The following is a 13767-nucleotide window of genomic DNA, read 5'->3' on the forward strand; positions in this document are numbered from 1 at the left end:
TCAGCAGGAGGGCTTCCACGCACACCAAGCCCGGTGGGTCACGGGAACTCGGGTTTCAAATGAACTTTTCCAGGCTCAGGCCATGACCGGGGTGGTGCGCTGGAACTTCCAGAGGCTTGTGGACCTAAAACAGCCGGGTGTACAACTTCCAGCTGCGTTCGACCCACTGATCATTGCACAGCTGAACTTAGCCTCTGTGAGTGTCACAGGAAGGGCAAAATATCCCACACTACTCCTCTCAAGGAGTAGTGTGGGAGAGGTTTGGACTGGAGTATGTGGAGCCTGGCTGCCGCCCTGTTGCCTTGGACTGGGACATGGACAAAGAGCATCACATCAGCTCAATTCCTGTTGCCATGGAGATACAGCCATCCATCCAGCTTGAGATGGACCACAGTCCTTCTGCTGAGATTGGCACAGACCCTCAGGTAATCCAGATTGGTCACTAACACTGAATCATGAACTGACTCACTGACTGACTCACTGACTCATAAACCATTATGCTAAATACTGTATGTATTTCAGGAACTCAGTGGCAGTGCTCACGACCCCCCGATTGGAGCAGTGCCAATGCTGTCCTCACAGCGGTGCACGGAAGCAGGTGTCCAGACCAGGGAACAGACGGGTGTTAAAGCAAAAAGTCAATCTTCGATGGATACAGGTAATTCAAATTACTCATCTGCGATGCCTCATATCCCACTTTATTTCACAGATTTCATTTAATGATGCGGTTGCATAACAATTTTATTCAATTACTGTTTTTCACAATATGATTCACCTGAAATGTAGCAAAAGAGCAACACTTTCAACGTATTCTTTATTTTTACAGACCTGCCAGGGGTTACGCCTTTACCCGTATCCTCCTCTCCAAGGGCCAAACGCACTGGACCTGTTAAAACAGGTGGCCTCATCCAGGTTCTTGACCATAGTCGGTGGACAGAACCCATGAGGACCACCATTGATGAACTACTGATAAAGCACCATGGAGCTAAAGACATTCTGAGGCGAGTGGATGTGGACTATAGTGCCATGGTGCAGAGGGCGTGCAGGGACCCCAACAGCCTCCTTCATCCCACCACGTGGCAACATATATCAAGATATGTGAAACATGTTGCCAAATTAAAAAACACCAGCTCCTGTCTCAACACCAGCTCAGAGAGGGCATCAGAAACAAGGAAGCTGTGGCACAGTTTGACTACAGGCAGCCAGACAGTCAGTGTGCCCGTCGCAATTTTACCCCCTGCCCCTATCAGCCCTCCCCCCGTTGGTCTCACTCAGGATGACACACTTACCAGGGCTGCAGTGGCAAGGATTGTGGCAGTGGTTCTACAGCAGCAGCAGCAACAACAACAACAACAGCAGCAGCCGCAGACTCAGAGGAAATTGACCAGGAACTGCTTAGCCTGTGGCCAGCCAAAGTCCCGCTTCCTTGGCGATGGCTCTTCTGTTCATTTTTATTATCAATCTCCATCTGCTAATTATTTTTACTGCCCCACAAGAGTCTTCAAGATGTATGCTGACGAAGGGCTCAAAGAACCCAGAATGTCATTCCAAGACTTTGCTGCTTCTCCATATTTCCAGCGAGAACTTGATGCTGCCAAGAAGAGGGCTGCAGAGTGCAAAAGGGTCAGAGAAAAAAGAAGCGCCACAGAGCCTCTGCCATCCGGTCGCCTATGCAGGTTTTGTCACCAGCCTCTAAAGCAGGGCCCTAACAGCCCTCATGTCCACACCTGCTTCCCTGGAGTACAAGGGAAATATATCTACTGCCCCTCCAGAGTTTTCTCTTTCTTCAAGGCGCAGGGCATGGTCAAGGAGATGACCTGGAGCGAGTTCCAAGCTTCCCAATGGTTTGAGGCTGAACGAAATAGATGGATGGTGCAAAAAAAATGACAATGACAGTTGTTTATGTTTATGTTTATTTTAATTGTCAATTCTGTATAAAGAATAAAAACTATAAAAGCCAGAACACATTTGTCTTTGTGTTTTATTTCAATTTCATTCCAAACTGAGCAATTGATAACTGTTATGTTTAACATTACGCTGCCATTTATATATATTTAGTTTGTGTTTTATTTGTGTTATTATTTTTGTGAGCATGTTAGCCTTGCTTCAGAACTGTATTAACTATTTAATGAATTAAACAAGTGTACCATAGAATGGAAATGAGCCCAACAAACAGATGAAATAGAATTAAATACCATTTTAATTGTATAAAGTTCAAAACATTTGATAAAATCAAGAAAACATAAACTATATTTGCTTCTAGTGGGAATCAAACCCACTCCCCTATGTTACAAGGCTTCTGCAGCCATTCGGCAGCACCGGAGAGACGGGACACAGCATGCTGCAATCTGATTGGCTGTCAGTCCTCTATGGCTATACGCGACTGGCCCCCCTCCCTCACCTGTTTATAATGCATGAAAATCTAACTTAACTGATTAAAGCTTTTGACAAGACCAGTTGATGCAGTCGTAGATGCCGTTTTTTTGCCGCCGACTTGTTGATGCCTTTTGAGTACCTGTAGAGGGCTCCGATATGGATGATACCTCATCCTGTTGCCCCTCCATAGATGTTTCTTTAGTTGTCTGGAGTTATTAATGACAGATATCAGACTGATGAAATCAAGTAAAAATAAATGTTCTAATATAGTCAATATCTTTCATGTTTGCATGTGGCAGTGTAGATGTATTTCACTATATCTGAATGAATTTGAATTACTGTATTTAATACAGTATAAATTATGTTAACGACAAAGCAAGATGGACTATATGTTTATGTATGTGAATTTTTGTATGGTAAGAGCATGTCCTTTATGAGAACTATCAGTTATACAAACAATCATTTTGACCACCTTGCATTTCCACGGCTAGTCTGATTCACCATAATTATAGGTGATCTCCTCTCCTGGACTTATGTCACGTTTTGCAAACAAACACAGATGGGGCTTCCCTATCACTGTCAAGTACTTCATCTTGGCATTGGGATTCATATGGTTGTCATTTACGAGCCTTCCAAGTGACCCATCCACTTTTGCTGCATTACAAAAGCAAAGATAACACATTATTACAAATTGTAATTTGGCAATATAAATTTGCCTGACTTAGAAGCCTTCCCTCAACAATATAGTCTGAAAACTGGCTTACTGCCATTCCAACTGGCACGTGCATGGTCAATTGCAATCACCAATGTCTCAGCGTGCAAGAGAGCAGCATTAGGCCATGTCACAATGTGCCATATTCATTCAATTCATTCAATTTTTGGTTATGCATCACATGTGGAAACTGGGAGGAATCTCAGGTGTGCCACCGGGGAGCGGGTGGACGCCGCCACTGTTACAGGTTGTCACTTAGTCTTTCAAATTCGACTTTAAGCACAAAAATTTTGCATTTTCAAACTTCTGTACTCGTATGTGTTGCGTACTTTAACAGCTATACCGTTTGTACCTTCATATATCAAAGGCAGGATTCATAGTTGAATAACTTGAGCTGAGTCTTGCAGCATATAACGAAATTCTCCCCAAACAAGGAAGAGGGAAACACAGAAATAACTTAACCTATTACATGTAAGAATTAAAAGTAGTTAGTAAAGAATTGTTTTGCTGTATTGAGAGCCCTGCCTGACATTAACAGATAATTTACTCAAGCTGAGAAGTGCACCACTAGTGATGATGATTCCCAGACTGAGTGAGGTTGTGACGATATGTAATTACTTGCCAAAAAGTCCTTTTTTATGAACATGTTTAAACACATTAACAGCAGTGTTCAAACATTGTAAGTGAAAGAAGTTTGACTTCTGACCCAGCTCCGAAAGCTGCCTGAAATGGACCACACTAAATGTCTGATTACTAGCAGCCAGTTTGTGCTAGGGTGGAAAGCTGATATTTGTTGGGAAGAGGAGAGTCTAATCTTTAATTTGGTGTACAAAGGCAAAATTAAGCGAAATTTTTCTACCTGTCAGCGCCGGTGTACCAGGCGATGTACGAGTTCTTACCCCTTTTGCAAAATAACTTCCGCAAAATTCCACCCCCCTTAACCGAACTCTACTCCTCGCCCGCTCTCCGCTTCCCCAACGGGTGCTGACCTTCGGGGACGTGTGCATTTATCAGACCCGTGGTGCCCCGGCTGCTTTGGTGACACTAGATGACCTCGAACTGATCGCTGGCCCTCGTGGTGGCGACGTCTCATTCGAATGTCTGCCCTATCAACTTTCAATGGTACTTTTTGTGCCTACAATGACCACAGGTAACGGGGATTCAGGGTTCGATTCTGGAGAGGGAGCCTGAGATCAATTATTATTAAATTATTGATGACCATATACGACAAAGAATGACATAATGTGCCACACTCATGGCTGATGAAGGGCTGGATGCTGAGGGTCAATGAATTGTGTGAGATGTGTCAAATCTGTTGGTTATTATTTTTGTTCATTATCATATGTAAACAAATGGAGGCAAGATTTTTAAAATATATTTTGCATTGAAGAAATAATTGTCTGCATTCAGATTGAGCTCTATATCATCAAATCAGTAATGATTGGTTGACTAATGTGCATAACAAAGATATAAATATTACATAAACCAATCCTTTTAGCCCATTATTAAGTGGAACATAGTAAATTAAATTAAATGGAAACAGTCAAACACATCTGCAGAAGCATTGACAATTGTATTGATTTAATATACACACATACAAATATTAATAATATGCATTTTCATTAATATCTTATGCCACTGACAGTATCCGACCAACACTCACAAAGCACTGCTCAATAGCCATGAATCTATGAATGAAATTAAAATATGAAACCTTTATTTGCAGTGTCAAATCACATTGAACACATGAACAACACACAACAATACAATGCTTAATCACAGAATGTCAGTGCCTGTGTTGTGCATCAATAGCTCTCACACACTAAAATCACATAGATCAACATGTAAATATACATCCTCTCAATTATTTCGCATCAGTTTTAGAAACCAGCCAGCATCAAGGTCCACACTTTCCTGACGCACACACACACACACACACATTTTTTACAAACACGAATCCAAACATGCTGCAGAAATGCACAATTCCCCATGCTCTCAGTGACACACAATGCAACAATTAGTTTGCAAAAATGTACCCACTTCCCGGTGATGGTAAAGTAGTTGACTACAGCTGCTCTACAGTGTTTTCCATTTTCATTATTTTATTTTCATCCTACTACATTTATTTTATAATGCTTGTGCTGTTAAGATTTCACACTATGTACTTACTGACACAGACTTATATTTTGTTGATGCTTATTAACAAAATTATTGCTTAATTTAACACTTCATAGCATATTTCATTTATTCCCTCAAGCATATCACACATTATCTAATGGATCTGAAATCCTTGATTGATTTTCTTCATTTGGTCAAGAGACTAACCTCAGTCTCAGACGGGGATCACTGTAGCTATCAGCTATATATATATGTGTATAGTAGCCGCCTAGCTCAGGATTTTTGTATGCTCCGCAGTGATGTGCATCATATAGAAGTCAACCTGATAAACCCCCAGGGGCCGCCATGTTGTGCAGTTATAAAAATTGCCATGGAAACGGTTGCTTCTTAAAAATCTTCTTTGATGATTGATGTGGGGGCAACCATCAAAAGGGATTTCTGGCCTGCAAATCCTTATCAAATCCAATCAAAGAACCAAAAACTCTAGACATTAAAGGATATTTCTTTGGTCCTCTGAACTACCAAACATAAATAACAAGTTCCCTTGCTTCAAGTTATTAGCTTGTGAATATAACAGACCGTCAACTGAGAAGACCACAGTCCTCATTAGTGAAGACAACAATCCTGCCTACGGAGACAACCGCTGATTTGTTCAGTAAAAATTCATCAAGAAGACACTGCTCTCATAACTACAAATCCCCCTTTACCAAAATGGACATCCTGGTAAGAATTTTTTTTTTTTAGAAATGTATGTTCAGGTTGTGTTGAGTGGACTTTTAATAATGAATTCCATGTTTCTATTTTTCAGACATGTGGAACAATGCAGTCTGAGATTAAGGCTCTGAAAGAGAAGCTCAAACTGAATGATGAGCTTCTGATAAGGGAGCAGGAGAAAATGACAGCTCGCTCTAAAGCCCACTGTGGCAGTAGGCCATGCCACGGGGTTCCCACCACGACAGCCAGAGACAAACCAGTCCACCCATTGCTTGCTCAGCAACATCTTTTTATTGCAGCCAACAGAACATACAAAACATGGAACTTAATGGGTCCAGCACTATCTGCTGGACCTTTGGCTTCACCAAGTCTCTCTTCCCCAGTGTGTGTCCTCGAGGCAGCTCTGCTGCTGCCTTTTCAAGTCTGAGGATCAATCAGCTAACAGCTCTCACCTGTGACTGATCCTCTGTGGTGCAGGTGAAGGTGCTCTCTCCGCCCCTTCACCTCCACACCCACATTGGTGTCCTGGCTGAACTAGCGGAGCAACAACGTGAAGGCTCTGGAAGAGAAGCTCAAACAGAACAGTGAGCTTCTGATGAGAGAGAAGGAGAAAATGACAGCTCACTCTAAAGCCCACAATGGCAAACTGGCTGAACTGGCTGTACAGAGCAACAAGGTGAAGGCTCTGGAAGAGAAGCTCAAACAGAACGATGAGCTTCTGATGAGGGAGAAGGAGAAAATGACAGCTCACTCTAAAGCCTACACTGGCAAACTGGCTGAACTGGCTCTACAGAGCAACAAGGTGAAGGCTCTGGAAGAGAAGCTCAAACAGAACGATGAGATTCTGATGAGGGAGAAGGAGAAAATGACAGCTCACTCTAAAGCCCACAATGGCAAACTGGCTGTACAAAGCAACAAGGTGAAGGCTCTGGAAGAGGACAATGTGGCTCTGAAGGAGAAGGTGGCCCTTTTGAAAAGGGATTTGAGCAGGCTTGAGCTTGTGGTGACAGAGATGGAAGAAAGGCAAGCTCACAGCCAAAAGATTGATTCCATGGACAAGGAGACACAAACCAGCAATCTGCTTCAGGATGAGAATAATGCTCTTCAAGAAGAGCTGATGAAGCTCAGAGCTTCTTATCATGAGGTCTGTCTGAATCAGACTACCAACCAGGAGAAGTTCGACACTGAGCTCCAGGAGGAGAAGCAGGAAAAGAACGTTCTCCAAGAAGAGCTGATGAAGCTCAGAGATTCTTATCATGAGGTCTGTCAAAATCAGACTACCAACCAGGAGAAGTTCAACACTGAGCTCCAGGAGAAGAAGGTTCTCCAAGAAGAGCTGATGAAGCTCAAAGCTTCTTACAATGTGGTCTGCCACTGTCATGAAGCTGATGTTTCCAGTCGGGAGCTCAATGGAGAGAGTAAGGATGATGTCACTGAGGAGAAGTCTCTCTCCAGTGTTCTCCCTGAGAAACCAAAGAAGACTTCACTCTGGAAGAGAATCCGCCACGCTCTGGGGTTGAGAAAACCACAGTGTTGGAAGTAGTCAGCAGCGCCCATCCAACAGCACCTGAGCTGACCTTACCCAGTGTTGTAATGTAACGAAGTACAAATACTTCTTTACATTTCTACTGAAGTAGAAATTTCACATATCTGTCCTTTACTTTGTTATTTTTATTCCTGACAACTTTCACTTTTACTCCACTATATTTCCTAAGTAAAATGTGTACTTTTACTCCAATACATTTCTCCTAACCATCTTCGTTACTCATTACTACAAATTAAAATCAGAAGAAATTTGAGTTGGTGACGTAATGCCGTAAACTTTTTGTGGTATATACGTGTGCCTGCAATATATATTATGCCAGTGGGTGGCAGTGTCACTCGATGTACCCCATGAAGAAGAGAGTGACTGTGACTGGTACCTGAATAAGAAAGAGTAAAGTTTGTTCCTCTGAATTAGCTTGCATGTTAGCTTCTTTTTTCATATACACTACACAACACATTCGTTGTCATGTCAACCGCCAAGCACGAAGAAGAAGAAGTCCCGCTTGTCTGGGTGTTGTGGTGAAAAACTAAGTTCCACTCGTGGTCCAAAAGTCCAAAAATTCAGTCAAATAAAAAAGCAGTAGAAGTCAACTTAAAAGCAGCTGAGTTTTATTGTCGACAACAAAACCTGAGAGCATTCAGTAGCGAGCCGGAGCTGCACCAGAAGAACTCTGACTAACAGTGGTGTTGCTCCGCTTTATCTATCCTTAAGGGCCACACCTGTTACGACCTTCCCCCTGGAAAGTCTCCAAGCACCGGGGTTACTTGCGTACGTTGGACTTGAATTTACCCCTGGAAAGCCTCCAAACACCTGGGTTGCTTTGGCCTTGGAGCTGGGACTTTCCCTCTGGAGAGCCCCTACCGTACCATGATGAGTCTCTTTTTCTTTTACACAGTTTTTCTTACTCTTGACACCATTATATCTGTCCAAACCATTTACTATTTTTTAAAAGATATTTGTCTCTGATTTAACACCATTATATTTCATTCTTGTCAGACTGCCTTTAATATAGAGTATATTGTTTGATTCGTTTGATGATTCGTAATATCTGTCTTAAACTTATTGTAATCATTAGCAATTTATGTTATAATCACTCCTCAGTTTGCAGTGCAGATTAAAGGTACATAGTGACATTCATATGTCACACAGTGTGATGAACAGAAATTTTACTACACGGGCATGTCACATTATTGATGCCATCATGGAAGCACTTGCTGCCGGCTCTGCTGCTAACGTTAATGCTCCGGTAGCAGATGACGAGCATCTCGACTAAAGTGGCGAACTTGGTGAACTCCGTGGTGGTGATGAAGATAACGTTACACCGGCCGTATTTTCAAGAAATATTTTCATACGTTGGAGTGAAAGATTCTTCCTGCCGGATTAAGTGCCTGTTATGCCTACAGAGAGTGACTGAAATATTGGCATTCAAAAACTCCCCTTCCAACTTGAAGAAGCACATCGAGATTAAATAGGTTAAATACATTTTCATTCAATAATGCCATAATGTCATGTTGGGACCTGGTATCTGTGAACCATAGTTGGGCCTACATGTGTAGTCAAAAGCCTGACCGCATGTCTCCTTTGCTCTGGAGACAAAGGAGAGCTTCCAGAACTCAGTCTCCCAGGGTTCTTCATCTTCACATATAGGTGGTAAAACTGCTCCAGAAGACAACTCTCAACCACTATTGGTCACTGTGTGCCCCATGACCCATGAGGTCACAAGGCCAATATAAGCCGAGTTTCCTAGCTCTCTTCTCTGTTCTGCCTCTTCCCCTGCTGACCGCTCCTGGTGGAGTAGGTTCTGGCCCTGCTCTCCCAGCCAGGGAGACTTCCTCCCTACACAAGCTCCTCAACTTCCAGCAGGCCTGCCTGGAGCAGACTGCTAAAACCTTCCAAAGGCAGCGACGTGAGAGCCTGCCTAAGAACTTCAGCACAATTGGCCACGACACAAGGTCTGACCAGCAGATGCACAACAGGAGCCACAAACCAACAAGACCACTTCACTCGACTTCAAACAGCACATCCAAAAAGGACCTTTCCCTCTTTTTCATGGACGGGTAACACAACTGGGCTCTATTATTACGCTAGGCTAAGCAAAGGACTGTTTAGTCCTATTTCTATTTCATGTGATGTTTATAAGTTTGAATTGTGTTGTTGTGATATTTGGTAATATGTTATTTGAAAGTTAATGTTAGTTCTGTTATACTGATCAGTTTCTTTGCATGCATCTAACTACTTTCTTTAACATGGCACCAACACCTCACACACTCATTTCCACAAACTCAACACATACATGTGATCTCAGCCACATGGTCTCACAACTCCATCTTCATTAATGTTGCATAAGTGTGAATTTTGCCAACCTCTACACTGTCAAGAACTCCATATCCTTCAACTTTGCTAGCTATTGATGTGGTAATTTTGGTTAAAGTTATTTATTTAATTATTAATCAGAGTTCCAAATTTGTAGTCAGTAAGACTTATTCCTTAAATTGGCTATCTCTTCCCTTCCTTTGAAGGGTGGTGCCCCGATTTATCCTTTATCAGTTTAATATTAATATTTTTAATATTAATATTTAATATTTCTCTGATAGCCACATTTATTGAATGCCCAAAAGCACACCATTTAATGGTGCCCCGCATGAAGGAAAGTACATAATCGTACCCCACGCAAGGGAAAGTACATAATCACAACATTTTTGGTGCTCTGTGTGAGGCAAAGTCATTAATAATAACATTATTTTGACTCCACGTGGAGCAGAGCACAACAGTCAACGTTATTTAAGTGATCGCTGCTGATGACGGGCTCTCCATCTCCTCTTTAGTCGCATCCATTTTTTTCGCCTAAATATGGATTTATCCTCACCCAAAAGGCAGAGCATATTCTCCAGTCCCTGCAAAGGCTTTGTTCTCACAAAGCCTTTAAGAAGCGCTTGAAGACCCAACTCTTCAAAGAGCACCTCCCTTCCTAACTGGCACCTTGGCTTAACCTGCACTTAAGCAGTAACAGGCCCGCACTTCTTTTTTATTCTTTCTATGTCGTTTTATAAGCAGTATTTATTGTTACACCAGGTTTTTTTAATGCTCTTAGCTTGATTGTTCTCTCCCTTGTACGTCGCTTTGGACAAAAGCGTCTGCTAAATGACTAAATGTAAATGTAAATGTAAACATGTGAACTGGTCCACGCACCCCTCCAGCCAGCCACGTCAAATGAAGATTCAGAGAGACTGCATGGAGAAGACACTGTGATGGGAGAATCTCCAAGAGTAGTCACACCACTGGGGCTGTGAGGTGGCCACCTTTTGTGTTTGCCTCCTGTGGATGACTGCTCTTCAGGGTAGGACAATGTCTCTTCCAGGAGTCTTTGGAGCTATTATATATGGATTGTTGGACAGAGCTGGAATTAGTGATACTGTGGCTTAATTGTTCATTTCTTCTTTGTTCCACAGGCACAGCAGCAGTGCAGCACGGCTAATCTCCAATTGGGACATGATGTTGCAACTTATCACCTAACTAATACTATTTCCAATAATGTAACTATGCCACGGAAATAATTCAGAAAAGAAAGGAGTACGCGGGAATTAAAAAAGTTTTAAAAGAGAGAGGAATCCGTTTCCAGACACCCATGGCCAGAATGAGGATACACTGGGACACCGGCCCATGGCCATGGCAACAGGTAGGAAACAAAAAGGACACCGCAACACGAGCAAAACATAAACTACAGAAATACCGAGGAATGGACAAATCAAGTATGTAAGTGCATCTAAATGAATAAGTAAGTGAAAGATAACACGTTAGACACTAAAGACAAATAGTCTAAGAGATTGTATATAGGTCTTCAGTCTTCACTGTTAAGACTGATCGGACGCTGTATGTGTGAGCTATAATGATCACTTCGTTCCCAAAACACAGGCTCTCTAGTGGTTCCAAGAGTCTGTAAGAGTAGAGCAGGAGGTAGAACATTTAGCTATCAGGCTCCTCTCCTATGGAACCAGCTCCACAGGCAGACACTGTCCCAGCATTTAAAGTAAAACTAAAAACCTTCCTCTTTGACAAAGCCTATAGTGAGGGCTGGATCAGGTGAGTCCTGAACCATCCCTTAGTTGTGCTGCTATAGGTTTAGACTGCTGGGGGAACTCCCATTATGCACTGAGCACTTCATCACTTCCCTCTGTCTCTCTGTCTCTCTGCCCCCCCACACCTGTTTATTTATTTATTTCAACATGTCATCATGTCAAAGTGTCACTTTGTCCTCCCATAGTCCCTCTGGCTCTTCTCTCTCTCTCGTTTCAGATAACTCTGGCACCGGGACTGCAGGATAACAACGACTACCATCACCATTGTTATCATTAATTACAATAACTCAGTAATTCATTAATATATCTAATCCTGTTGTAGATCACTACATTGTTATTGTTATAGTCAGCCCTGATACTGATGGTGCCCAATTGTTCCCGGTCTCTCTCTCTCCACCTCATCTCTCTCTTCTCTACCCCGCTTTCCACCCATCTCTCCTTTCCTCCCCCCTTACTTTTCTTTCCTCACCCCAACCGGTCGAGGCAGATGACCGCCCACATTGAGCCTGGTTCTGCCAGAGGTTTCTCCCTGTTAATGAGGGAGTTTTGCCTCTCCACAGTCGCCTGTGCTTGCTCATTGTGGGAACTGTTGGGTTTCTCTACATTAATATTGTTTTAAGGTCTTGACCTTTAAATGTAAAGTGCCTTGAGATAATGTAAATTATGAATTGGCGCTATATAAATAAAATTGAATTGAATTGAATTAATGAGACAGATGCTCAAGAGAATCTGGATAACAAGAATGGACCTCACTAAGGAGGGGCCCCCATATTTCATCTGAATTTCCCCTCAACCCACGGGGGAAACGTGGGGGGCAAGTGCCTACTGTTGTATTCTTAGTTAAATTTTTATTATTATTGCTGAGTTGCTCAATGTTCTTTGGGCTATTGTTTGTTCTCATGGTATATAATATATATATATATATATATATCATGGAGTATAATGCCATTTTCCAAAGCTGTAAATGAACAGCATATCGTTAGTGTCGTTAAATGTTCATGGGTTAAATAATCCAATTAAAAGGACTAAGATAATTTTGAAAATGAGAAAACTTAAGGCTCAAGTTATCTTCATGCAGGAAACACACCTTTCCCAGGAAGAGCATGAAAAGCTGAAGAAATTTGGTTTTTAGAAACACCTATTACAGTACTTGTAAACAAAGCAACAAAAGAGGTGTGGCAATACTTATACAAAACTCAACTAAATTTGAATGTCTAAAAGAAATCAAGGATACAGAAGGACGATATATTATAGTGAAGGGGCAACTACAGGAAGAGATGGTTACGTTAATTAATGTATATGCCCCTCCAGAGAGTACTAAACAATTCTTTAAATCATTATTCCCAGTCATGGCCTTAGAATCTGAAGGTATAGTGATATGTGCTGGTGATTTTAATATGATAATGGATCATAGGGTAGACACAACAAGTATAAAAAGAAATAAGACACATATATCTAAATTTGTAAACATGTCGTTGAAGGAACATGGACTGGTTGATGTATGGCGTGAACTGCATCCGAAGGAAAAAGACTATACACATTACTCTACTTTATATAACACCCCTCGCCCGGGGAGTAACTCAATGTAAAACCGCCACTTCCCTTAAGGAAGGTAGATTGCCACCCTCATGTAATGAAGCAATCATATCTGTAATCCCCAAGGAGGGTAAAGACGCAGAATATTGTAACAATTACAGACCCATTTCTATGCTCAATGTAGATTACAAGATATACACATCCATTATAGCAAGGAGATATCAGAATTTCATGACAGAATTAATTGACGAGGACCAAACTGGATTTACTACAGGACGACAAACATTAGATAACATAAGAAGGACCCTGCAAATAGTAAACTCGATACAAATGAAGGAAACTAAGGCTATATTGCTGAGTCTTGATGGCGAAAAGGCTTTCGATGGCATAAATTGGATATTTGTATATTTAACATTAGAACGTTTTGGATTTAACAAAGAAGCCATTAAATACATCAATACAATATACCAGAATGCTATAGCTAGAATAAAAATTTATGGTAGTCTAACAAAAAGCATAAAGCTACAGAGGGGAACACGCCAAGGATGTTGCCTGTCCCCTCTCCTCTTTGACTTATACATTGAACCTCTGGCGCAGGCTATAAGACAGTGTGAGGAAATAAAGGGAATACATATTAAAAAACCAAAACATGTAATAAGTCTGTTTGCAGACGATGTAATAATATATTT

General features: G+C 41.7%; 1 protein-coding gene across 1 annotated transcript; it reads left to right on the plus strand.

Moving 5' to 3' along the window:
• Positions 1 to 5761: 5761 nt before the first annotated feature.
• Positions 5762 to 7649, plus strand: LOC138407412 (golgin subfamily A member 6-like protein 25). Its single transcript, XM_069523084.1, has 2 exons — positions 5762 to 5929; positions 6015 to 7649. Exon 2 carries the CDS (start codon positions 6516 to 6518, stop codon positions 7461 to 7463), a length of 948 nt encoding a protein of 315 aa, XP_069379185.1. The 5' UTR covers positions 5762 to 5929; positions 6015 to 6515; the 3' UTR covers positions 7464 to 7649.
• Positions 7650 to 13767: the final 6118 nt, after the last annotated feature.

This window comes from Paralichthys olivaceus, chromosome 4 (genome assembly GCF_024713975.1).
Source record: "Paralichthys olivaceus isolate ysfri-2021 chromosome 4, ASM2471397v2, whole genome shotgun sequence".
NCBI classification, from domain to species: domain Eukaryota; kingdom Metazoa; phylum Chordata; class Actinopteri; order Pleuronectiformes; family Paralichthyidae; genus Paralichthys; species Paralichthys olivaceus.

Excerpts from the sequence above, each read along its gene's own strand:
- LOC138407412 (XM_069523084.1), top strand. The coding sequence starts at position 6,516 with ATGAGAGAGAAGGAGAAAATGACAGCTCACTCTAAAGCCCACAATGGC.